The 27,557-nt window shown below is 40.7% G+C and overlaps 2 protein-coding genes across 3 annotated transcripts in view; both read left to right on the top strand.

Moving 5' to 3' along the window:
• The first annotated feature begins 891 nt into the window (after window positions 1-891).
• On the top strand, window positions 892-13,418 carry rbm24a (RNA binding motif protein 24a). Its single transcript, XM_042506678.1, has 4 exons — window positions 892-1,334; window positions 2,556-2,679; window positions 3,710-3,764; window positions 10,803-13,418. Exons 1-4 carry the CDS (start codon window positions 1,167-1,169, stop codon window positions 11,152-11,154), a joined length of 699 nt encoding a protein of 232 aa, XP_042362612.1. The 5' UTR covers window positions 892-1,166; the 3' UTR covers window positions 11,155-13,418.
• A 3,271-nt stretch (window positions 13,419-16,689) lies between these two features.
• cap2 (cyclase associated actin cytoskeleton regulatory protein 2) overlaps window positions 16,690-27,557 on the top strand; it is a 27,127-nt gene continuing 16,259 nt past the window's right edge. The window contains exons 1-4 of one of the 2 annotated variants that reach the window (XM_042506811.1): window positions 16,690-16,945; window positions 23,788-23,898; window positions 24,016-24,116; window positions 26,106-26,183. In XM_042506811.1, the coding sequence (XP_042362745.1) occupies window positions 23,793-23,898; window positions 24,016-24,116; window positions 26,106-26,183 (285 nt within the window). In that variant the 5' untranslated portion in view covers window positions 16,690-16,945; window positions 23,788-23,792. Of the gene's footprint in view, window positions 16,946-23,770; window positions 23,899-24,015; window positions 24,117-26,105; window positions 26,184-27,557 lie in introns of both variants that reach the window. The other variant, XM_042506810.1, reaches the window with a different exon arrangement.

Genomic DNA, 27,557 nt, shown 5'->3' with positions numbered 1-27,557 from the left:
TTATTTTTTTTACCCCAGAATCGCAGGAGTGCTCGTTTTGTTGAGGACAGTTAGGAACTTACTTAACCTACCAAAATTGTCCATTTCTCCTGTCTCCCCGAGCTTGTTGTTTTTCACTGTTTTTTTTTTTTTAATCAAAATTCATATTCAGAGAACTTTATTCATCCCAGAAGGGCAATTTAGTTTTACAATCTCCCCAGACCAAACACAAACTGACAAACAGGAACAAGCAGCAGCAGTAGTAATAGTATGTCAGAGACATCAATACATTGGCAGATGCACAGCGGCACTTGTCAGTTTTTGTTCAATCAAAAAAAAAACTTTGTACAGGGCCCAAATTAGCTGCTTATATCAATTGGGACGATTTTGGTTGTTAATAGACCTAATCCTTGCATGAGACAGGAGGGATCATTTCCACAGAAAAGCCTAATCTAAGTTTTGCTTCACCAGAGAGAGAAAATCAAAATCAACAATTATGTGTTTATTTATAAGGCACACTGTTAATATTTATATCTATTTATTTTAACTTTAATAAATGAGTGTCCAATTCAACTTGTCTTCTCAAATTCAGTCAATTTAATACAGACAAGTGAAAACAAATAGTTTCCTTGTACAATTGAAACACTCACTCTTTCAAATGCTCTTTCTAAATCCCCTGCTCCTCTTGTCCCCAACATATCATGAGTGGACTCAGGTTTTCTTGGCCCCTGCTGGTTAATTAAACGTGATTCTAGCAGAGGATCTCACTCTGAGTGTGAAGGAGCTCCATGTTTCACGCTGTGCAGGTTTCCCAGCTGTTGGTGCGCGCCGGTGGGCGGGCAGAGATAGGGACTACAAAGCTGGGTGGAGTTAGGAGCAGCGCTTTTAGGAATGGGTCCCAAACCGTTTTAGTTAGACAGCAGAGTTAACCAAGAAGAGCTGGAAACACCTGATGGTCTCTGTGGGGACAATCCGCTCCATACAACTCTCCTCTTAACTGTCGGAAGATAAATCTACCTCCAGGCTTCATTTTTGTCGAGTTTTTGTTGTGTTTTCTCTTCTGAACAAAAGTTACAGAGCCAGCTGATCTCTCTTTTCTCTCTTCATCCAAAGAATTACTGATAAGGAGACATTGCACTATTCTTTTTTTTTTTAATTGTTGCTATTTATTGTATTTTGCACTAACGATGCACACCACGCAAAAGGACACGACCTATACGAAGATTTTTGTCGGGGGTCTTCCCTACCACACCACGGATTCAAGTCTCAGGAAATATTTTGAGGTGTTTGGTGAGATTGAAGAAGCTGTGGTCATTACCGACAGGCAGACCGGCAAGTCCAGGGGTTATGGATTCGTAAGTATATCTTATTATTAATTACACAAACAGCTTTACACAGAAATTAACTTTTACGCATGTGGGAAAAAATCCTGCCATGATGACGCGTCTCTGTCAAAGTGCGCGGCTGTTTCTGTCACAACATCATGACTAACATTAACTCATTTGGAGTCATGGGGTGTTCGTGTTTTGATAAGAGAGCCCTGCTTTAAATTCGTCATTGGTTTCTGTTGCAATCTTGCACCCACCGACTTGTTGCGCTTTGGTATGCGCCCTGACACGTTTTAAAGAGAGCTGCCCTCACACTGACAGCTCTGGTGGGCTGAGAGAAAAACCTCACCATGATGTCTTGATATAACAGAGCAGGTTGCTCACACTGGTTTCATCATGTCAGAGATGTTTGCAACATAAATATTTGACTCCCACTTGTCACAAATCCAGACAAACATAAAGCAACACAGTGCAGACAGTTTCAAAATATCTCTTTTTTTATTTGTGTATAACAGATGCTTAAATATACATGTAACAGTGCTGCCAAAACAAGGATCCAGAATCCAAACCTTATTTGGCCTCCGCAGAGACTATTTGATAACATGTTTGAAGTAGTTTTGGCACTTACTCCTAGTAGATGATGTACAAAGTTGCGCAGTCACCGCTGATATTCACAAATGCCTGTATTTGTTTGTACGAACTAACAATGCTCTGTAAAACTGAGATCTTTTTTGTCCAACTTTTACTTAAATCCTCTTTTTTGGGGGTAGCATCCCCGTAGCTATATCATATTCCTTCTCTTTTTCTTTATTTTCTCTGGGAAAAGGCTTTTAGAGGGGTCTGTGACCGGAGTTGTCAAAAGGGTGTGAAGAAAAGAGATGCCAGCTATTGAGGTGCTGAGCAAAAAAGTTTTTAATGGGAGTGATAATGAAGCCATGTTCGGCCCGTCATCTCAGCCTGGCTGCAATTCACTGCTGATAGTTTCAACACGTCCACATGAGGGTGATGGATGTGTGTGTGCTGCCAAATACTTGCTGCCGTTGATGACGACCACACACACAGATAAAAGAGGACTAACCTGCACATACACACCTGCATGCAAAACGTTTTCCCTCTTTCTGACAAACACACATGCACTCTCCCATCAGTTGATGATGCTTTAGTCTTTATGTGCTGTTACATCAACCATCAGGAAAAGGAAACCACATACACATCTTTATCATGCTCTGTTTCTGATTCCTTTGTCAGGTGACGATGGCGGACCGCTCGGCTGCAGACCGGGCCTGCAAGGACCCCAATCCAATCATTGACGGCAGAAAGGCCAACGTCAACCTGGCCTACCTGGGGGCCAAGCCTCGGGTGATGCAACCAGGTAAAGACGGCCAAATGAAGATCAATTCTTAATGGTAGCAGTTGATGGGGTGGGTGCAGGTAGATTAGGAAGAAGTGGGTACATTCTCCTAAATGTTCCAGTAGCTTTTGGGCTGATTGATGGGTATACTGTAAGTGCCTATAAAAGAGGTTTGCATACCTTTTATACCTACATATACCCTCCACTACACCACTAATGAAAAAAATACAAAAAACATACATTGATTTCCACAATAATCCACACAAATGTGTCACTTTCCTATAAAACTTTACAGTCAGAAAATATGTAGATGTGGTTGTTTAACCCTTTGAAATCTTGAGCGACATCACTTTTCTGATGCTGCTTTCAGTCGCCTTTCACAAGTATTTAAAGTTTTGAACCCTAAGAAAATTGGTGCAGTTCATTTCAAAAACATAGGAAAAAAGGCACTGAGCAACTTGGTAAGGAATGTTCCAAAAACTGCAAGAAAAAAGTAGACTTTGAAAATTATTTTTAACAAGCTTGGAAAAAAGCTAGGGAAAGCTATATTTATAATTATTAAATTTACATTCACAATTATGTCACAGAATTATTAGATTGTTTTTAGCACTTCTTCCATGTCATTTTCTTTCCTATTTTACTTTCTTTTCCATCTTTTTAATTTTCAGGAAATGTTCTTGTACTTTTTTGCAAATTCTTCACAAATGTTTTGGTTATCCCTTTTTTCATTGCTCATTGCCTTTCTCCCATGTCTTTGAAAGAAATCAAGCCAATTTGCTCAAGTTTCAAGAGGTTACAGAGCAAATTTTCAACATTAATATATCAGTACACTTAATCAACATAGCGAGAGTCTGTTTCCACAGTGTTTGGGATCACTACATGTGGAGGTGGTTTTATTGGCAAACGAGAAAATCAAGTCAATCCTTCCTGAGTTTCACCTCAGGGTTTGTTTGTTTCTCGGTTAGTTGCAGCAGATGTAAGAACTTGTTTGGAGGTTATTAGGTTATACGTGTCTATCAGCAAAGACATCAATGCTGTCTCTGTTCTGCAGGTTTTACCTTTGGTGTGCCCCAAATTCACCCTGCATTCATCCAAAGGCCTTATGGGTAAGTGCTGATGAGTTTACATGTATTTTAGAGGAATGTTTCTTATGCAGAGACTTAACTATTCAGATGTCTCATTTTGATCTTTTCTCAGTTTAATGTGAGATAATTGACCACTCTGATTTCTTACCCTTTTATCTTTTTTTCTCCCCAAACATAATTGCTGGCTGATAATCAGAGGTGGACAATAAGTTGAATGTAGCTTTATCACCGTCCACCAGACAGCCAGTCAAACTGCCTTTTCTAGGTTTGCCTGTTTGTAAAAATGTGTGTGTGTGTGTGTGTGTGTGTGTGTGTGTGTGTGTGTGTGTGCGTGTGTGCTGAGTGGACAAAGATGGAAACTTCCAGCCTGACTCAATGTTATCTATCTTTCTCTGGTCCGACAGGCTCGCTCTCGGTTAAGCTAACTGTGCTGGTTTGTGGAATAGTTCTGCGAACGTAATCACAGATCAGAGAAAAGGAATAACCTGTAGACTCAAACACACACAAACAAGCTCTCAAAATGGTGATTATAGATGCATGTACGTGGGTTTTTTACCTTTTTTATTTTATTTGAATAGAACTTAGAGCTTGTGTGCAGTCATGAAGTGGTGTTGTTAGCTAAACCGTGTGCTTTCTTACTTTAATGACAAAAAAAAAAAAGCTGGATTGATTGAATTTTTGGGGTGTTCTTTTTCCTTTTTTTGTGGAAGCGTGTTCACTTTGCCAAGGAAGAGCAAAGTTTTTTTTAATTGCTTTTAGCTTGTGGTTGACCTGTTTTGTTTAACAGGATGTGTTTTTTTGGCTGTCTTGTTGGAGTGAGTGGTGAATTTCTGTGTGATTTATTTATTTATTTTACCCCCGTTTCACCTCCTTACTCCCATTCCTCACATTATTCCCTCAAAAATAACAAAACCCATCACTGCTTGTGTGTGCTTACAGCATCCTCCTGGTGTTACTAGCAGTTTTTCCACATTAACATGACATATCAGCAACAAATTCCCTATCAAAGTTTCTGTCTTTGACATAGAATTCATTAAAACTCTCTCATCTTGCTCCCTGTCTATATCTTTTTGTCTTTGCTCTTCTCTGCACACCACATATGCAAGACTTGTGGTCGCTTGGCACCATTTACCATCAGAAAATGTGGATGTCTTAGGAATGAATGACCACAGTTATTATGTGAGCTCTAGCAATATGTGTGTACAAGTCTGGTTGCAGTGGTACATAATGAGTATGTGCTCTTATTGTGATTGTATAAGTGTATGTGTCTTTGTCCGTTCACATAGTTCCAAAGTCTCCAGTGTGACACAAACAAATGTCTGGATGTCTCTCTCTCTCTCTCATTCTCTCAGAGCGAGCTTTCGTCACATGGGCTCGTGGTGTTAAGGAAAACAAGCGCGCCCATTGTGCCACACAAAGCCCCGAATGCTGACACTGCAGTCGCATGAAGCTGTGTGTGTGTGTGTGTGTGTGTGTGTGTGTGTGTGTGTGTGTGTGTTGGGGAGGGGTCTAGTGAGGGTGCACCACCATCTCTCTCTGTCATGTAAGAACAGAGCAGGGGCCATTTAAACAGGGCCATGTTGGGTGGTTTAGAAGCCACGTTAACGTACAGCTTTTTTAAGTGCATGTACTGTACACATACCTGATTTGAATCAGAACCATCTGTAATATATGGAAGGTGATCGCTGACAAAAGTATTTACTAAGTACAAAACAAGTTTGAGCACTAAACATTGCCTGGGTCCAGATCTTCAACCTGATATCCAGAATAAATGTTGGCATTGTATATTTCTTTATACCAAAGATATTTAACATTTGTCCATTATTCCGTAGCTTACATGTATCAAGTTTAGGTTTCTCTGTGTTAATAATGCTGTGGTTAACATCTAGTCATGTTAAGGCACAAAAACCACTTAAATGTGGTTGGAAGGAGATCATGTTTTGGCTTAAAATACCCAGTTTTGGTCTTACAATCTTGGCTGGAAAAGCTGTGATGTCTCACTAAATAACATCAAGTTGTTTTCTGTTGCTCTTGACCGGCGGTCTACAGCTCGGCAGCTGTCTCGCTACGATGTAACGCAATCCACCATACCCGCTACCTCCAAATGACAAACTACGCCACTTTAAAGGCATTGATGATTTAACATATCCATGTTTTGCAGAAATGTGCAATGCCAACATTTTCTTACGCCGACTCGGCTGAGACCTTTGAACCGCCTACCCCACCATATTAAGTGTTTCATCTGGCATCATGACACAAAACAGCATTTTCTGGGTTGAAAAACAATGAAACCAGTGACAGCTGACTAACAATTACCCAATCGGGGCACTTGGTAGCTCACCTGGTAGAGCAGGCTCCGTATGTGCAGAGGCTGTGACCTTGCCGCAGCAGCTGGGGGTTCGACACCACCCTGCGGCCCATTGGTGCTTTTTATCCCCTCTCTATAACCCCTGTTTTGAGCTTAAACTGCCCTATGAAATAACGGCTAAAAGCCAAAAAAATAATCTTTAACAAAAGAAAAACTATTAGCCAATCAGCACTAACAAAAGGAATAACATAGTTGTCAAGCATTTTCAAGCTGTTATATAAACAGCATCTTCTCTGTATCGCCCACTGAGTTTGTTTTTACTTTGCTCAACTTCGCTTTGAAATCCTTGGGAAAAAAACTGTATGTTGACTTGGCTAACCATCAGTGTGGACCTAAAATGGTGTTAGATTCAGGCAGTTACACTGGTCTCTAGTGACTGGTTGGGGGAATTCGAATCCTCCTTTCCCGTGGAGACCAGTAATAGCAGAGGCAATGTCAGACTGAAGATGAAAACAGAGTGAGACAATTCTGTCTGATATCAGGCAACGCTAACCAATCAGCATGTCCAGATTTAAGAGCATGCGTACGCTTGGTCTCTAGTATTTATGTTAGTTACAAAGTTTCTGTGCTTACATCTTCATCAGGTGAAATTCATGCAGTCAAACACTACAAATAGATAAATCCAACAAGAGCAGCACCTCTCAGCATCCGTACAAGTTATGGTCAAAGTTCTCCACAGATTGTACAGTGCATTATGTTTACAAACGTCATAAGATGAACACAGCAGATGCATCTCATAAAATAGAGAAAATGAAGTGTGTAGTGCCGCTTTTGTGCCCCACATATTTTACCCTTAAGAACATATGAGGCTAATTGTTGCTCATCAGCCTCTCACAGCTTCAAGAAACTCAAACAACCGCAGAGCAGATCTCACACTTGGCATATTTATGTTAAGATTTTAAATTTAGAACTTTTTCTGCTCTTAGAAAACTATGCCTCTGATCAAAGTAGCTTTCTATGTGTGGATTGTGACTCAAGTCTGGCTGTACTTAAAGTGAAACAAGACACCCGGTCCATCTGTGTCTTGGTCATGATATCAAAAGTCTAATGAGCAACTCTGTCGAAGCAGGACAGGTGTGCACTGCCACACACAGTCGTGGTGCACAAACACACAACCACAAAAAAGCAGACACCTCACACATGTTTGCACTTGAGTTCTCTTCCTCAGCAGACGGCGTGCACGATGGCAGAGAACCTTTATTTAGCCTTGAACTTTAATGACCGCTGGGTTGCGTGAGCATGCATTCCTAGCATGGCTTCACAAAACAGTTATACACTTAGTGGATTTTTGAATTTTGGGGTCGGGTGGGCGGTGCGTGCATCCGTGAGTGTGTGCGTGCGTGTGTGTGTGTGTGTGTGTGTGTGAGAGAGAGTGTGTGCTTGGGCATGTGTGTTAGTTTAGCCAACTATCTCATTGATACAGTAGTAGAGGGGAATCAGAGACAGTGAAGGTACCATCCCAGAAATGCACTGAGCTCGATGTTTGATTTCGAGAGCGGTGGGAATGGTTACATTCCACATTAAAATAGTTTCTGTCTAAGCTGCAGCCTCTTACGTCACTCATATGCAGTAGCTGCAGTTAAAAAATGTGCAAGTGAAAGTTTGGGGGAATGTTTCTTTAATGTCATTTATGCCAAGTCACAATGGACAGTTTTTAAAAAAGAGTTAATTTAAAGTTGTTGGGTTTTTTTTACAGCAAGAAACATTTGGTGATAAATTGGAGTGCTAAATTTGAATGAGAAAACCCATACAGTCACAGTTTATGTGTGCTCATGGAAGTTTTAGATGCAGTGTGTATAGAGTGGTGCAGAAAGCAATTTAATGTTTCCTGGGATAGCGAGGCAATCACCTGCCCTACTCTACCTCTGATTGGTTTGTACTTGTTGCCTTCATTGGTTGGACTGGTTAATTTTAGGCAAGATAAGTGGGAATGGTTAGGGTAGAATGTTACAACGAGACGCATTGCGCCAGGTGCAACCACTCCTAAAGCGCATCTGGAAAAACAGCCGGGAGCATCTGTGGAGCGGGGCTGCATGCGCGTGGCCGAAAGTGACAATGACGAGTGGTGCGACTCCGTGAATTGAGCAGAAAAGTTGAAAATATTTTAACTTTTATGCGTGCCCAAAACTGCCAGAAAAACACCTTGCGTAGCAACAAGAGTGGAGCGCCCTACAGGCGCGCTGTACCATAGGGAAACAATGGTTTTCCTAGCGACGCTTGTCTAGCAGTGCGTCTTAGTGTGATCCGCCCCTAAGGCGGGCCATTCTTTTACTCTCCTAGAAAACGCAATTTTGTGTGCAGGACTCAGTCTTAAAACCTGGAAATGGGTTTGTATTTAAGCACTCCCAGATCCCTCATCCTGATGTCAGCATTTTTTTTTAATGGATTTTTAGTTCGAAGCCTACAGTAAGGTTTGTGGTTAACACAAGCTTTAGAGACTTGCACGTTTTGTTCTGCGACATAAAATATATGAGGAAATACCCCACGGTGAACTTAAGCTTTTATGTGTCTTTTAAAAGTGGCTAAATGAGACTACAGAGGTTATCGGGGACATCAAATGCCATCACCCCAAGACGAACACTGAGTGTTGGTAATGTTGACGTCATGCGAAAGTAGTGTCGTTTATTTTTAGCCTAGCTTAGCTTTTCACTTCTGAGGATTGCATTTAGGCTCCAAAAATTATAAAAGTGGTGTTGATTTGGGAAGATTATCTTGCTGAACAGGAGTATCATTAACGTTTATTCACCACAGATCTTATTTTATTCAATGATCCAAAATCCAATGGAAAAATCCCACTGGCTTTTCTTAGAGGAAACCAGGGCGATATTAACGTTTGTGTTACCCTACAAAATAAACATCATTCCTGTAGCCAGTTTTGACCTTTGATCAGTTGCTTTTATTACATTTTGGATAATTTCCCCTCAGTGTGTCATCCACCTCCAGTATGAGGAGTTTCCTCCCAGTCTGTTGGTGGTGGATAATTCAGTGATTTCACTTTGACGTCATATGATAAGACATCTCTCCACCTTTTCGTGTGAGTTTTTTAGATGCCGTCCCCTAAATCCTCTTGGAAACCTGCCTCACCCTGCTGAGTTTCACTAGTTTGGGTTTCAAGAGCGTTTTCATGTCACACAATAATAAATTTGCTGTTTCTGAGGATTTTCAAATTAGTATGTGCTTAACATTGACCTTTGGCCTTTGCTGACAGCCACACCAAACCTCTACACTCACAGTTTATTCCCACCCTATTCTTATTCTTTTCAGTTGAGTGATTGTGCTGTGCCCTTGTTGTTGTTGTCATTTCTGTAATCAGTCTAGTCGAGGTGGACTATTTTTATATATTTCTTCCTCTCTGACGCCTTGCTGTTGTTTTGTTTTTCCTGTTTTTCTCCTGGCGCACTGTTTTCGGTTGAGATGTGGATTGGATTGGATAATGGAGTGCTCACAATAGGGTTGCCACGATAGATCCTGCCTTTCAACCTTTTTCTGCACCTCCTCTCTCCTTTACCGATCCAGACTCAAAAAAGCAATCACCTGATGTTCATTTATGCAGACTCAACTGATTATATTTGGTTTCCTTGATTTTCTCTCAACAGATTTTTGATCCACCTTCAAACTACAGTCACATAGCTGTTGTAGGAGCTTTGTGCAACAAATATCAAATTGTTTCTGTCAAACTTGATGCTCCTCATTACATCTGAGATTGAATCTGACTTTACTTTTATCTCTAAAGTGAAGGAAAGGCTGTTTTTCAGGACACCAAAGACTGAAATTCACATTAAGAGCTTTTTTTCCCTTCTTTCTCCCCCTCCAGTCAAAAGTTGACATTTCTTCTCTGAACCATTAGTGTAAATTTCCAAAGCTCCCCTCACGCTTGCTGTCCAACTGAGTTTCCAGACCTTATAGAGTCTGGGGGGTGTGGGATAAGGCTATGTCATGGAGGGCAGAATGTGCTCATTGTTCATAATTGTTTATTTAATCGAAACATCCCTCTGGGTGCAGAGCCTAGTCCCGGCTCCCCCTGCTGCCTCCCCGGCTCTTTGTCCCGACACAGAGGGGGAAATGGCCAGCAGCGTCCCTTTTTGAAAACTGTCCAGCTGTCAAAGTGGCAGTGACATTTTCACAATGCTTCCCTGGGCTCATCTCCTATGTCCGCACCCTCGCCCCCCGGCACTGTAAGCCCCCACACCCTCTCCTCCCCACCCGCTCGCCCTCCAGCAGGCAGGGGGACTGTACCACAGCCAAATGTGACAGACAAACCAGCCGCAGGTTACAGATCCCAAACTTTTTCCTTCTTTTCATCTCACCTCCCTCTGCCTCACTGTCGTTCTGCCTCCATAAACAAAACTGACCAAAACAGGAAATACAAAACCTGTTCCCATGTTGTTTCCCATAGAGACCATGACATCATCACCTCATACAAATGTGATTTTTCAGCAGATTTGAGGTGTTCAAAGTTTTCACTTTCCAGTCTTCCTTTCACAGAGACATTTCTATTTTGGCAACCCTATATTGTTCTAATCCCTACTAGCAGGCATTTCCTTGGTGTTCTTGACTGGTGGATTGGACTGGGGCTGGGTGGTGGGCGGGCGCTTGGCCGCAGTGTGATGGAGTTGGGTTTTAGGGTGGGTGCTCTTACTCTCAGAACAGGTGAATCAAACTAACCTGTCACATGTGTGTTTGTTCCACAGTATCCCGGCCCACTATGTGTACCCTCAGGCCTTCGTTCAGCCTAGTGTGGTCATCCCTCACGTGCAACCTGCAGCCGCTGCACCCGCCACCGCTTCCTCCCCTTACATCGACTACACCGGAGCTGCCTATGCGCAGTATTCTGCAGCCGCAGCCAATGCCGCCGCCGCCGCTGCATATGAGCAGTATCCCTACGCCGCATCCCCTGCCGCCGCGGGCTACGTGGCTACTGCCGGCTACGGCTACGCAGTCCAGCAGCCTTTAGCCACAGCTGCCCCGGGCTCAGCCGCCGCCGCAGCCGCAGCCTTCGGTCAGTACCAGCCGCAGCAGCTGCAAGCTGACCGCATGCAATAGCAGCCACTGCAACTACTGGACATGCAGAGAGAGGAGGCCCACCCTCAGCCACAGCTGAATAGTCAGGAGAAGGAGCAGCGACGGAAAAGGAAGAGGGAGTGGCCTTGAGGGTGGGCGTGTCAGCGACTTAGAGGCAGGGTTGCTTTAAAAAGGTGATGATGGTGGTGGTGATGATGGTGGTGGTAGTGATGATGATGGTGAGGTGGAAACTTTTTACAGTAACTTTCCAACTTGCTGTGCTTCAACCAAAAAACGAGAAAATGAAAAAAAGTCGCAGAACAAATAATGGAAAGTGATTTACTATTATTGTTGTTGTTATTACTATAATTATTATTATCATTACTATTATCATTGTAGTAGAGTACTTATTTCTAGAGAGGAAAAGCAGGAACTAATCCCTGTGGTTGGTATAGGTGTTAAACTAAGCCTTTAAGTCCTATTGCTGTCTTTAACGTTAGTGTAGGAAACTGTTCTTTTTTTTTCACTTGTGGTTTTCCACGAGTGTTTTTCGTTTATTTGATGCCCTCATAACATTTATATTTATTATTGTTATTATTACAAATTGGGGGCTCTTCTTGTTCTTATTGTCTTTTCAAGTGCATTTTTTGGAGTTAATATTTTCTGATAATCAGGGAAATGGAACCGTTTCCAATGTGTTAGCTATTATTATGTGACCTCTGTCAGGAAGTCTAGGAGTCGTTACTCGTTGTGTCACACATATTTGAAGAACTACCTTTTTATCTTCCTGATGCTGAATGTCCCTTTTTTTTTACTCTGTGTCTCGACCTCTTGACCTATGCAAAGCAAACAAATCACCAGGAGACAAAAAAAAGACAAAGAAAAGAAACAAAAAACTGAAAACGTCATCAACTCTGACTTGATTCTTGGACTAAAGGGGGACTTGGCAAACAAAACACACGCACTGACAAAAGGAGAGAGGTTGAAAACGGCTTCAGACAATGAGAAACACTAAATCAGTCGCTTTTTTCCACATGTTTCACTCACACATACACGGACACATGCATCCAGAGTTGCACACATAGCAGTCAAAGACAAAGGCGGCACAGTTGTGTTTCTCTCCAGCTCTGGGATGGAGAGAAAGAAAAAGAGAAAGAAAGAGGGAGAGAGAGAGAGCAGCTGCTGGTGGGGGTGGACAGAGCCGCTCCAGCGCCACACAGACGGATCACTCTGGAAAGAACGCATCACTTGTGCTCGTTTGTTGAGCTGTCACATTTTAATCCCCGGCCGGGCCCATTTGGGAACCAACTTCACACCCCCTCCACCCAACACAGAGCCCCACAGCAGAGCCCCCGGTCATGCAGCCCTGCAGCTGTCAGCACTTCCACCTCTGTGCTGCTGTAGTCTGGTGTCAGGTACACACTCACAAACACACACACACGCACGCACCAAAGCCACCCCAACAACTGGCCTGCCTCATGTCTGTCAAGATCACCAGGTGGGGTGGAGAGGAAGGGGATTCTTTGACGTTATGTTGGTCTGTGTGCCTTATATTTTTACTGCTATTTAAGAAAAAAACAGAAAAAAAGAGAGAAATCTACTATTTAAGATATTTATTTTTGAGGGTTGACTATGTTGACGCTCTGAGAGTAGAGACTTAGTGGCGGTACTGTATTAATAATATTATTATGTACTCATCTCAAGGCATATATAAGTTATTGATTAGTTTTAGTAATAATATTATTATAATTATTATTATTATTAACATACTCAACCAAAAGTGTCGATGTAGGAGTTATTTAAAATACTGTTATGTGCACTGTACTTTTATTTTTTATCCTTTTGATTCTCTAGAACATGACATTAAATATTAGCTTAATGCCTTTTGTAGGGAAGAAACTTTATTTAAATGCAGGCCTGTTTGCATGCAGATTGTACTCTGATTCTTCTGTGTTTAGACGAGAGGAATAAACGAATAATAAGTTTCACAAAAAACAAGCAAAAATGCTGCTTTCTCCACTAGAATGTATAGTCGTCGTCGAGGTTTCAGTAGCTGTGCTTCTTTTGCTTATATTCATCAGATGGGCTATTTTACACTGTTGGGAATTTTTATACTTGAACTATTTCTTACAAGGGAAATATGAAAAATAAATGACAAAAAAACTTTTTAAGGAAGCTTTTCATTGTCACTGGATGAAGGCATGTAAAGTGTTTCTATTTAAATGCAAAGGTCCTGTTGATATTAAAAACCTTTACTTCAGAATTTCAACACCATTTACTTAAAATTGGAATAAAATGTTCTATATTTAAAAAGCTTGGTGGCTTTTCTTTCCATTAAGACAAACTGAGGTTTCATGCCAGATTATGTGAATGTGAAAAACGTTTTATATGATGAACTTTTAACACATCCAGGAGCTGTTTAATTCAATTCAGTTTTATCACAAATCACAATATGTCTCAGGGGTCATTACAGTCTGTGCAACAAACAACACCTTCTGTCTTAAGACCCTCACAGCAGCTCAATATACTCCCCAGTTTTTTAAAAAACATTTACCTGGATTTGTGATCTTCCTCCAAATGTAGTCTTTCATCCCATACTCTCATGAATATAATCAATATATTTCCTTTGTGTCTGCTGTGTATGAAGGTGTTCAATATTAAAGGTCCAGTGTGTTGGATTAAGTGGCATCTAGCGGTGAGGTGCAGAGCTGAAACTTCTCCTGCGTGCCAAGTGTGTAGGAGAACTATGGTGGCCGATGGGAAAAACACAAAAATGCAAATGGCCCCAGAGTTTGTTTTGTCTTTTCGGGGTTACTGTAGAAACAACATGGCAGACTCCACAGACATGGACCCACTCATTATGTAATAGAATTCTGCCAGTAGATGCTCCTAAATCCTGCACACTGGAACTTCAAATAAACACAAATTACATTTTGAAATGAATAGTTTAAAAAAAGAAGTGAACAATAGGAAAATTAACCAACCAAAATTTGGGAAAATTATTAAAACTTAAAAATTTTCATAATTTCTCTCATGGAATACGATTTCATGTCATTATATTGTTTTTTATTTTAAAATGCACTTTTTTCCTTCCAGTAATCATGTCACCTTTTATTTCACATCATTCATTTTACATCCCTTTTAATAATGACACTTTTATTTCACCTCTTATGACAGTGGTATTATTGAGATTACCATTGTAGGAGGCAGGTGGGTAGCGTGTGATAGCAGAAAAGTGAAGGGACGTGACATTATAATTTAATACTATCATTGAAAGAAAATTTCATTATGAAATAAAACAAGACTTTAAAAGTGGAGTCAACAATTCTGGAGAAATATTATTGATATTTGAACTCAATGGCCAAACAAATTTGTGTATTGCACTTTTCAAAACAGTAACGTTGCTTTTCTCTGCCTGCATGATGACAAGCACATCACAGTTGCCAGATGCTGCACCGCTCCTCCTCCTCCTCCCCCTCCTCCTCCTCGTTGTGAATCCATCTTGAGAAGAGGTTATCTGAAACACTCTCACATTACAGTCACACCCACAGTTAACATGGATACATCTGACACAAAACAAAGTCTCTCAGGACTCAGACTATCAATGATTCATCTACTTTCTAATCAATAAATCATGTTAGCCTATAAAGAGCGTGTTGCCGAGCCTCTGCCGTCTTCAACTGGACTCCGGGGAGTATTTTGGTCTCTGCTGAAACATGAAACTGCAGGAGGGGGATCATGACACAGCATGGATGCAGCAAGGCCTTATGGGTGAAATTAGCTGCGATCATAACATCTGACTTTGTGATATAATAATATAAAAGCTGTTACTTTATTAAACGGATGATGTAGAGCTGTTATTAAGTTCTAATGAGCCTTAAAAGGAGCCCGAGAGATCAGTTTACTTAGTTGAAACTTTGAAAACAGCTGGAGGCTGTGATGTTTTAGATACCTCTCTAAAGTCAGTACTACTTTACAATTAGGTACTATTCAAAAGAGTATGTAAGCTGTAACTCTTGGCTTTGTAAATGAATAGTAAATAATCTGCTAAAGGCTTCACAGATCAGTTATAAACTACTAATACAAACAAGAACTGAAAGTGTTGAATCAGTTTAGGATTTAATTGCAAATTTTACCGCAAAAAGCCTGCTTAACAGACTGGGGTCTAACGCTACGCCACCTCGTATCACACAGGCCATAATTGTAAGCAGTCAAGTGAAGAAAAACATGTTCACGTCAGCCTCCGAGTTTTAATTCTGATTTTCACATTTCAGAGATATCTGGCAGCAATAATATTTTTGGGCTGTGGTCTCCATTTGTAAATCAAACCCAATAATAACACTATTAGAATCCAGGTCATTTAAAAGAAGTAACTGTTTGTCTGTTACTTTTTAACACACCACTTCAAATGTTGGTGAAGATTCTCAATCACCCAGGTCATGGTAACGCTAAGCGCTATATCGTAGTCAACTCGACTGAACACATGGAAGTCTAGTTGCCTACAATGTAGCACTTACACTGGGTTCACACTGGACGCGAAAGCGCCGCAAGTTGTTCTGATTTTCCATGGAGCGCTGCCCGCTTCCTTCTAGCCCCACGTATTGAGCAGTGAGACTATTCACACTGGACTGGCCCTGATCTTTGATCAGCGAATCTGGCAGGAAAACCCCCTGAAAATGTATTTTAAATGATGTAAAGGGTATATTAAAAAATATGACAGAAATTATCTGACAATGATATATGACAAACTATGCATCCATAAGTTTGTCAGCTGTGTCTAAACAGAATGCGAGACAGACACACACAGATAGACACGCAAACATAGACACACAAGCAGACAGGCAGAGCGCTACATGTAGTTAGAGCATAGGAGAGGAGCAGCATCGCTTGCTGAAAAGAGACATGCGCTCCTGGTGTGAACGGCCAGGTGACTGCTGATTTCTTACAAAAACATGGGGCTTGGCAGAAAAAGTTTCAGAAATTGCAAGAAATTTGTAGATTTAGAAAACTATTTCAAAAAGCAAAAGAAAAGAAAAGAAGTGAAAAGTGAAAACTATACATTTCACTAACATAATTAAATATTTAAATTATGCTACAAAAGCCTTTTATGTTTTTTAGCACTTTTTCCCAGTCATTTTTTTTAAACTAATTTTCTTGTAACTGTCTTGTACTTTTTACTTATAAAAAAAAACAATTTCTTGCTAACTTTGGGGTCACTTCTTTTTTATTGCTCATTGCCTTCTTCCCATGTTTTGAAAGAAGTCAAGCCATTTTTTCTCAGGTTTCAAAAAGGTTAAACCTTGTATAGGCAGAAACATTTTCAAATTGTACACCTGTTGACTTATTTAAGAGCTTCTTTGGACATATACACCAGCAGCTGAAAAAAATAGAGCAGTTCTCATGTTGAAGGGGGATTTTCAAAGGGGTATTTCCAAGTTGAGGGTCAGACCTTGGTCTAAGTTTTGGGGGATGATGATTCCCCAGTAAGTTCAGACAGAGACCCGGGCAGACTTCGCCACAGCGTCAATAACTCGTCTATTTTTAGCAGGGCTGTCTGAGGCTGCCATGTTGCCTGCGAGGTAACCGCTTGTCCTGTGTGCCCAGAGGAGAGACTGCGGCACTGAGTCACGGTCCTGGTGTCTGCACGCCGCGTGGCTCTCAGGTTCACCGTGTGGCTTAATTAGGACATCCCGGAAGAGTCACGGAGCTCGCGCAGCTGAGTGACGGGGCAGGGAGGCAGGAGGGGACCGCAGCACAGCCACCAAACCGTCTCGGGATATTGACAGTCCCAACAAAACACCAGCAGAAATTCACTGTGGACCAGAGGAGGGAGGTAAGTTGTTTCTATACTGACAAGTGTCTAACTGAGTGTCAAGTTTGGTTAATTTTCAGGGTGGGGCGGAGGGATATTGGGGTGTCCGACTGCGCAGAAATGCCCAAACACAGTCATCCTCTTCACCTGCTCCCTGCCCGCCATGGTTTCTTATATTTAGCACGCAATGTAAGAGCACACCATGTTGATTTTGTGCTGTTTTTTGTCCTTCTCGTTTGTCTTTTGGAGTAACGGTGATGTTGTGGCGTGAAGCATCAGATTTGAGGGGCGGTGAAAGTGCTGTCAGCATGCCAGCGGTGTGCCATGTCATGTTTTATCATGAAGCGTCATCTTTGGCCTGTGAGTGCCTGTGTGCTGAGCACCTGTACTCACCTAATATGAATATGAGTTAGAGACGGCCAATTAATGCTATAGACTTAGCTAACCTTTACATTCTGGGCTGTACTAGATAGATATATGTTGAATTTCAAAGCTCACTTTTGACCAAAAAGTTGACAAAACAATCTCCTCAAAGTTCATTTTGTAGCCTTTGGAGCTTGGGATTATGTGTTTTCTCCGCCATGTTGGCTAAGCAGTTGAATTAAGTTTTGGTTAAACCCAACTTTTACTTTTTAACTTAACTTTTAAACCAACATGGACAGGAAGTCCTTACCCAGCATAAATATATTTTCAAAATGACGGACTCTTGCATCAGAGAGACCTTAAATTTTGCTTGGAACTAAAATCAAATTGTTGATTCTACGTATTCTATGTAAAGATGACATTAGCATGAGACGTTGGGGGGGACGTAAGATTTTTTTTTTACTTACAATTTAAAACCAACAAAATATCAACTTTATCATGAGTTTTTATGACCTCAATTCAACCAAATGTTAACTGTAACGATGTTGGTGGTCAGCTGGGTAAGTGCTTAGAAAGAAATGAAATGAAAATGAACCCATCTTCTGATGGAAGGCCAAGTGACACGACTGACATGTCCCGAACAGCTCCTGAATGGACCTCAAGGCGACATTGTTTCATCAGTTATCTCAGTCTTTAGGCTCATATTATATTGATTTAATAACTTTAATTTTACCCACAGTAGATGCAGCAGATCATATATAGACACAGTTACTGTAAAAATTTGTAGCCCATACACTGAATTAAAAAAACGTGCTTGCATTTTGTCAACTAAGAAGTGCGCCATACCTCTGTGGCCTGGTGCCTTTTCATCTAAATTTTGCCAAACCTCAATAGCAGTGGCTCGTTTTGAGTCTCCCTAGTTATGGATTCCAGATCCAAAAATGGAAAAGTCTTAGAGGAAAATAGAGAATTTAATAGTGTGTGGACAGATTACTTTGCTTTCACTGCCAATGCTGCCAAGTTAAAGTACCAAATAATCATAAGTAGCTCGGACCTTTTAGTAATGTTGATTGGATAATTTAGTTACTTTTATCATAAGGCTCAAATCTGTTTTGTGGCTCCAAACATTTTTCTTATTTTTGGCCAAAAAAGGCACTTTTTACAGTAATGTTTGCTGACCCCTAAATTAAAGGGATACAATGCTGATTAAAACTTCTCTCTATCTTGCCTGTGCCCAGATCTCCCTGCTCCTTTGCCAGCAAAATAAAGACATTTTACATCATGTTGTGGATTTTTGCAGGCCCTTGGGCATGGATGTATAAAGGAAACTGGAACTGAGGCGAGGCTGTGTTCATTCCCATGAAAGTTACTCAGTGATTTATGAAGCCAAAAATGTTCAACTGCTGCATATAAAATTACTTGGATAACTGTCACTTCTTCTGCATTATTGGGCCCACAGAGCAGGCGCACTAGAGACTTCAGATGGCTGAGCTGGCTGCTTCTGGTTTAGCACTTTTAACTTAAATGGGGATGAAATCTTGGGGGTCTTACAAACTTTCTAAATGTTATTGGGCTGAATAGGTCAAATTGTGATATCAAAATGCATCATATTGTTTGGGTTGTAACGCTCAAGAAAATGAATCCACTGATTTACAGACGTCTCTTTTACAATGTCAGTCTATGAGAAAAAGTCTTTTTTTTTTGGCATGATGGCATGATGACATCACATGACAGACCCAGAAGCTGTACTCACACTGTTTGGCCTACCACAGCACTGCACTGTTTAGCTGTAATACCAGTTTGATTTTTACCAGCTGGCCACCATACTGTTTTCTGGATGAGCAACTTGCATTATAGCGAACACTAATTTTCAAAGTATTTGCATCTCTCTACTGCATTGACAGCTCAGTTTTATGACAAAACATCTTTCCAGCCATGAAATACTTATTTAAATTAAATCACAATGCCTGTCAGTTGTATTCAAATCAACAACAAAAACCCTAATCCCACAGCATTTTTCTTTAGGTTGATACAAATAGCAAGACTTTCACTGACACCTGATATTGATATCATAGCTTCATGTTTTAGTGGCTTCATGATCAGGTGTAGCATTATAACTATACATCAGTTATTTGCTGAAAAGTTACTTGTACAGTGCAGCGCAGGACCTTGAGACTAGTAGGATATTGTACAGTGGACCCGTAGCAGCAGGCTGTGGCCCAATATAGCCCCAAAGATCAGATACCAGGCCAGAGGGTCCAGGAGACAGATGCAGGTCAGGGTGAAGTCAGTAATATTTCCATTGCAGGGACATGTGTGCTGTCTCAGCTGTTGGTTGGAGTCTTTATGTGGCAGAAGTTGTTTCCCACCTGTCTGCAGGAACAGAGGGAGGAATGTGTTCATTTACTGAGCCCCACTAATGTCGACTTAACAGCTGAAAAGAGATGAATTCCAGTAACTGCAACATTGTGTTTGTGTTGGTGTTTTACAGTCTTTGCGCCACTGATGCTTTAAACCCGCTCTGTCTGTTTCCCATTCAGTGTCTGAGATGGGATGAAGTGTATATGAAAAGCTAAAAGAGCATCATTGGCCAAGTCTCTGCATTGCCATGGAGAATTTGGCTGGTTGACAATGCAATCAGTGCAGACGCTGGTATTTCTGTCTCATGGTTTTTAAACACATTATTATTGAGTGAGACAGTGATGAAGTGTTTTGGACAAATACAGTATTTGATTCTTTGTCCTCTACTTAATTTAATCAAATGTCCATTTTTATATAAGTTAATTATGCTGTGTTACCTTGACTTTATGAGCAAAAACATTATTTTCACACATGCCATTGAAAACAGCGGATATATTGATTCACTGATTGATTGGGGAACACATTAAACTGCAGCCAAATGACATCCAAGCATCTGTTTAAAAACTCTCACACAACTCATGCTGTAGAGTCCAAGTCTTATTTATCCAGTCGTATGCTCAGTACTTCACAAACACGTGAATTTTCATTGTAAACCCTCATCGTCTGGCTTTGAAGATAAGTGTCACTTTCAGTTCAGTTTTCAATAGTAAGGTTTTAGTAAACGCTACAGAACCAGCAGATGCAAAAGTAGCTGTTTTAAGTTTACCTTCTTCCCAACATCAATTGCATTACTTAACAAACTAAATCGGTTAATCCCTTATAGTGGTGGTGTCTCACTCAGCTGAGGAGCAGGTTAATAAGGAGGTAGGCTTAGTTGCTAAAAGAAGTATTTCAACAATATAAAGAAACATAAAACTTGAGAGATTTCTTCTTTTTTGAAAAATTCTTTTGAAATTGGTTCTACATGAAAAGAGAAAACAGAGAAAAAGGGTGCTGTTATTCAGTAGGTAAAATAACTTAAACTACCAGAATGCTACACGCCTGATCAGAACAATTAGCGCTCCTGTTGCTAGGTGACGTAATATGGATTAGTCTGCTTGAAGCAATAGCAGCCGGCCAGAGCTGCTTTACTGTTTGATCTCTGTTTTCACGATTTTCACTGTGCAGGAAGCAGTATGGCGGCCACTTCCTGTTAACAAATGCTATTACAGTTAAACAAGGTGTTAAAATATGTTTCTGACGGCATATGAGAAGAGAAGTAGAAAGTGCAGTTAGAGGATATTGATTTATATTTTGGTTTTGGGTTTTGGTCCAAGCTTGAGAGACAGAGAGGGGTGGGTTAAGGCTCTTGATCCAAATTATGTTATTTGGCGATGTTTCACAGGTGGGGAAGGAGGGACATAAAGGGACTGGATAGATGGAGGAGAGTTTACTACAGTTCATCAGCACATACTACCCACATTGTTTTGATACAAAGCTGGTTGAAAATCGGCAAAATATCCCTTTGAAGTTTGCATTGATTATGGTCTCATGATGGTATGTTTTTATGTCTTTTTATTGTGTTTATTTTTTTATAGTACGGTAAATTTATTATGGGGTATGTGCAATATTTCGCCGTAATTTTTACATCCAAGTCCTGACATTATATATGTTTAGTATTAAGATGAAAAATGTTTTGTTTTTGGTCTTACATATATGTTGTTGACTACAACACTAATCATAAATCTTGTGTAGGGAAAAAAAGAAACTAAAAATTTGTATGCAAGAAATAAGTTTTTCCCTGCTCAAACAAGTCAGATCTGACTTGTTGGACACGATCGGCCTACATTGAGCTCTCCAGGTTTCAGAGCTGTCGTGACCCAGAGAGCAGAAATAGCAGATGAGTCCTGCAACAGGCATCTGGCACCGCTGAGAGGTCTCTCCAGAGAGACGACTCCTCGATGACGCCCATCAGGACATGTCTGCTGCTCAAAGCACATAATTACATGACATAATTTATGAAGATTACAGACAGGGAAAACAATCCAGTCTGCCATATTAATGGAATGCAGAGCTGGCTAGTGTTATTTTTATAGATGATTTGTGAATCACATAAACAGACCATAACTCACAACATTGAACTGTGTGTTGGATGTGCAGGTAGCAGGTGTCAGATTAGGAAGTGCGTGTTACCTAGCAGTGGTTTGCGTAAACATGCAGTGGGTTGCAGGATTAAATTCCAGTCTGTTGACTACTTGCCTGCATCACTTCACGTTGAGGCAAATGGCTGCTCAGTGTTAAAGTAGGAGATACAATATGGCCTGTGCCGTGTTACAGTGGCGTTCGATTACAGTTGGAGGTTTCTTTACCTCATAGCAGAGAGGTAACCCTGTCAGTACTGTCTGCACATTTCAGCTGAGTTTAAGTAGTCTGCACAGTCGTGTATGTTGAGTCTTCAATCTGTGTGGGTGTCTCGAGTGTCCCATCTCTAAATGACAGGGGTCATTTGTGCTAGCATGTGGAAATGTCATCAAGGGAGTATCCAGGGTCAGTGAAGTCACTTTTTCACCATCAGCACAGGTGATGCAATAGAGTACTGATAAACATGTAGATTCAACACATTCTGGCTCCCAACCTGTCAAATACCGATGCTTAGTCAGTGACCCTTCATGTCAAAACACGACGCTCTAGGTTTCCCCCTCTTGCATCCGTTTTGCATGCTCAGGGACAGTGTGTCAATTTACACTGCTTACAAACATTTTGTCTTTTCAAGATAGACTTTTGTCACAGAAAATGAACAGTTTCAGCTTGGTAAATGCAAACTGTTCCTTTTCAAAATAGATTTAGGTAAAAACAGCATTTTTTAGGTTTTCGTCCTTAGGTTCAGGCAACAGAAGTACACTGTTAGGCTAAATAAAAAAACAAAACGTGTTTTTTGCTTAGAATAAGTACGTTTGTTACTCGTGTGATGTAATGTCACATGGCATATGTTACATACGTCAAGTAACATACATCAACAGTGTAGTGTGCTACACACTATGTTGATATAAAAATCACTCTATTGACTTTTAGTCTCACATGGGACACAAAAAGCAGTGTCCGGGGTGAAAATATCCAATTTGTTTGACCCATTCACCTCTATTCCTGCCCAACCCTTTGCAGATTTTAACGGTCTTTATACTACAGTAGCTGCCCAGAGCTTCAAATAATACTGCTGCCTGGTGCATCTCATACCGCTGTTAAAGGGTGTCTTGGGCCATTGGTATCTGACACTGAGGGTCAATGACCAAACGTCAGTATTTGAAGAGTCCAAAGTAACAAAGAGTTGGTGAATTGGAGGGTTAGACTAGTGGGGATCCAGACAATTGAATAATGTAGGACATTTTCTATACAAAATGCCTTACCTGGGACATTTACAGTGTTCAGTATTAAATGAATAGAAAAGACATTATCAAATAACAATCATGCAAATGAAAACAACCTAATAATTCCTTCATTGAATTTCATTTTTTGTCTTACATTCTATATTTCAGTATCAAGACAAACAGGACAGCGCGAGTTATCAATTGCGAGTTATCAATTTAGAGTTTAACAATTTTCTGGTTATATATTATGTCTGTATGTATTTGTTTGATTATTTTGTTATTTAATCTTTTTCACTTTGACAGAAAAGGAAAATATGTTTTTTTATTGTTTGTATCTAAAGATTATTCATATTTAATCAGGTATTTTCCCAGATTTTCTTTTCAATTCTGCGTCTTTCCTCTCAGTCTGGCTCTAGTCTCTGTCCCCCCGTACTCCAATAGTGTGCTGTGTCCATGTGTTAATGGCAGAGGTTGTGAGTTCGGCAGAGGGCCAGACAGCTCAAACACAGACAGTGTTCATATAAACTCCACTTCACTGGCTACATTTAGTTTCAGTCTGTAATGACATGGGCCCGCGTTTTAAAAACAGGGAGCAGCAGCGTGGGAAAGTTGAATAGTGATTCTGTCCTCAGCTCAGGACCCAGTACTGATGTCTCACCTCCCCATACCGAGGGGAAATTGAAATATAATGTTCTTTTGGGATCTATAAAGTAAAACAACATACTGTGTCACAAAATCAATACCAAAGATTGAAAAGGTCACGTACTTATATTAACAGGTTTGTCACTATGGAAGGTTTAATGGAGCGGTTGGAGAGAGCTGTGACTCGCCTGGAGAAGTTATCCGTCACGATGCATGCATCCAGCGGCATGGCTAACGGGGACTGCGCCAACGGCATTGATGGAGGCAAGTCTGTGCTTCAATAATATTCTTGTGAGGTTTGGCAGAGTAACATGTTAAACCAGCACTGGGTACATTGACGCTCAACATGAGAGCAGTGAGTTCTCCCTGCTGTTTCTCCAGGTTTGTCTCAATGTGTGGAGGCCTTTGACGTCCTCCTGAGAGGTCCAGTGTCAGAGTACCTGAACTACAGCCGTGCCATAGGAAGTGAGGTGGAGAAACATGTAAGTTATATATGATTCATTCACTAAAGTCTCTTTAAGAGGTTTCTGCTTATTATTCAGTTGTCAAAATCCAGAAGAGTGAAGAGGGAGTTAAAATGTTGATGGAAACATGAGTGGCCTTCAGTTATTATTATTATTATGCCACAGACAAGCTAAAGACAGTGAGATTACTGGCATTGCTTAGGGCTAAAAAATATTCTCTCCACAAGCAGAATCATTTAGTCTGCATTTATTTATAGTTTTAGGTTCACAAAAAGACACTGATTCAAGAAAATCCAGTGAAGGACATTGCTCTTTATAGTAAAGATGGAAATACAAGTTATTGATTGAGCTTGAACTTTGTTGTTTAATCCAATTTTATAACCAGTGTCATGATGCTGTAAAAAATGTAAATAAATAGAGGAAACCGCATTTTTGAACCTGATTTCTTGTTGACATTGGGTGACGAAGATAAATTAGAAGGACACCTGCCCATGCACACACTCAGGTATGTTCTGCTGCAGCTGTGGTGGGCAGATGTCACCACAGCTGCTGTTCTAACGATGAGTACAGGTTTGTCAGTTTACTGTTGGCAAAAGCAGCTATTAATCATCTTTCAGTGTGACATTTACATAGCAAGTTCAGTTTACTCTGCCTGAGGAGTATTGCTGCATCATTTAAAAAAGATTTTTTCCCTTAAAAGCCCCCCAAATTAAAGGGACAGTACATCCCCAAATCAAAAATACATATCATATCTTTCCTCTTACCTGTAGTGCTATTTATCAATCTGGATTGTTTTGGTGTTTGGCATCTCTAGACATCAAGACATCTCTACGGCCGATATCTCCAGTTGTCAGCAACAGATTACTAAATAGCAATGCAGATAAGAGGAAAAAATATGTTTGATTTGGGGGTGATCTGTCCCTTTAATGAAAGTACTAAATGCTGGGTTTAACCCCAGATGTTGCCCCTGATTTCAGGAATACCTTCAGTTTTAAATGTTTTGCTTACTAAATGACTTAAAACTCTACACGTGTTTTGTACTTTGGTATCAAGGTGGATTGCTCTCCCCTCTTAAGGGAGCACGGACGAATATCAGCAGAGCAACATAATGTGCCAGCCTTTATCTGGCTGCATGTAGAATTATAAACAAACATGGATTGTCCTGCTTTAGATCTCACATAGATATGAGCGTCCCTGGAAAGCTGAAGGATGGTGATGTTTTTGTATGGGAGGTCCATGGTACAAGGTTCTCTGTCCTCTACAAAGCCAAGGATGGGAGTATGATTGAACTATGACCTCACAGTCATTTATCAAACTGCTAGTGGAGAACCTTTTCCGATTTAGTAATGACCTGCTCTCCCATTAGGACTATAAGTGTGTTTTATGATAAGCCATTTGGCAATCAGAGCTGTTTTATGTCCTTTAAATGAATCCAAAACAGGAGAGTAAAGTCAGGCAGAAAGAAATCACAAATAAATGTAAAAAAAATAATGCCTGTATTTCTTCATTTGAACCTTGAAAAAGATTTCTATCTCTGTGTCCCATCACAGAACAGAGTAGGAAGGAGGGGGAGTGTGTGAGCGAGAGCCAAGGGTAGTTTCTTAAAAGTTTGCAGAGCGCCTTTTATGGACAAAGCCTCCCTGGTGGTTCCCTTGGCCCGCGACTGGAGGTCTCAAACACACACATGACACAGCTGGCTGGGACTAACCCCAACTCTGTGTGTGTGTGTGTGTGTGTGTGTGTGTGTGTGTGTGTGTTACCATACTTTCTTTTTTATGTCTCAGACAGACAGATTCACTGCCTAGCTCTCAATAAGCGTGACAGAACACGATCAAAGTGTAAACAGAAGAGAACTGAACAATGACGTGCAAATCAGGGCACTGTATTATTGTGTATATTCAATAAACTCAATCCGGTATCATGCTGTTAGTTACATTTCATAAAATGTGTTACATAGCATGTATTATAATCCTAACCTATCTGACTTTGGTTCTTTATGATCGACAGGCGGAGATGGTGAACAACGCTCTGCAGACTCAGAGAACTTTTCTCAAGATGGCTGCAACGCACCAGGAACCTGCACAGGTACAACGTGCTGCAACCTACCAACGGTGTGACAGCTGTGTGTGGTCAGGATTGAATTGACCCTTCGCTAAGTCCCGCCTCTCAACAAAGACTGGCCAATTATAGCATAGCATCAGCCAGCTCAGAAAAGGGTATAACAACTACACAGCTGTGCTCCATAAACTCTCATGCAATAGTTTCAATTTTTTTTCATTTTCAGGCTGGATTTGTGGATTTTGAGCTAAACATTGAGCTTGGTGCACATGTAATAATGAGATCCGTTACCTGGAGAGGTTGGAAGGAGATATACATTTCTTCCTCTTCCAAAACAAAAACCCCTAGCTTAATGTTAGCTAGCTAGCTGACTTAGCTATTAAATGCACACACATGCTGCTGTTGCTTTTTAATGATTACAACAGTTAATGAAGCCCCAGTATTGCCAGATATACAATAATTATAGTATTTGTACAATGATTTTGCTCTCTGTACAATGTACGATCAGTAATTCCAAAATTGCCGTAATGTATGATAATTTGATCATTGTGACACTTACAATAAGCACTAAGTTTAGTTTACATTCATATAGGCTCATTTTAACTCATTTCCTGTCTCCTACGTCTGTGTTTACGCATCACTTCTCACACAGTCTCCTTACAGCCAATCACGTTTGGTGCAGGCCATAATACATGAACATTCATTCATCGAGCATGCACCACTGTCATTTATTTTCATAAATACTCAGCGGTGCTGGAGAAAACAAACAAAAAACTGAAGTCAGCTGTGGGCTGAGCTGTGTGGACTAAGAAATATCGTCTTTCGCAGGCAGTGGGTACGGCTAGATTTGTAGTTGTTTCATAAAATTGTTTAAATACTTAAGTTATCAGTTTAACCTATTCATTCTCCTGATTGTGACTGGTGTACAAATAAATTCTCTCCAAATACCATAATTTTGAGCCTTTGGTACGATAGTTTAACATTCCCAATCTGATAACACTGTGAAGCCCTAACCTGCTTCACAGGAACAGTGAAGGGAAACAAGGAAACTTTGCTGATATTCAACCAGCTGTGTGTCATTAGAGTGTGTGCAGATGAAAGGTGTTTCACCTCCGTTGCAGCTCCAAGCCCGTAAGCCAGCAGAGGATCAGGTGCTGGCAGCGGCCAGATACCGTTCACCTGCACACGGCTCTACACAGTTGGTGGAGTGTTGGCGTGTTTCCCCTATTTTCATTTTTCTTCTGTCTCAATCACCAGGCGTGCAGTGGTTCAAATAGGTGATACACTAACAGATTTTTGATTCATATTTGATCAGCGCTGCCTTGTTTGACAGTCTAACCGCAGTTCACAAGCCCTGATTGACATGAGTGACAGATGCGTTAGAGACTCCTCTGCTCTGAT

This window comes from Plectropomus leopardus, chromosome 18, assembly GCF_008729295.1.
Source record: "Plectropomus leopardus isolate mb chromosome 18, YSFRI_Pleo_2.0, whole genome shotgun sequence".
NCBI lineage: Eukaryota > Metazoa > Chordata > Actinopteri > Perciformes > Serranidae > Plectropomus > Plectropomus leopardus.
This window is presented reverse-complemented; position numbering and strand designations above follow the sequence as displayed.

Bases quoted from the DNA above. Each gene is read 5' to 3' on its own strand.
- rbm24a (XM_042506678.1), top strand. From the start codon at position 1,167: ATGCACACCACGCAAAAGGACACGACCTATACGAAGATTTTTGTCGGG. The intron at 1,335-2,555 runs GTAAGTATATCT...TTCCTTTGTCAG, and splicing joins AGTCCAGGGGTTATGGATTC to GTGACGATGGCGGACCGCTC. The intron at 2,680-3,709 runs GTAAAGACGGCC...TCTGTTCTGCAG, and splicing joins GCCTCGGGTGATGCAACCAG to GTTTTACCTTTGGTGTGCCC.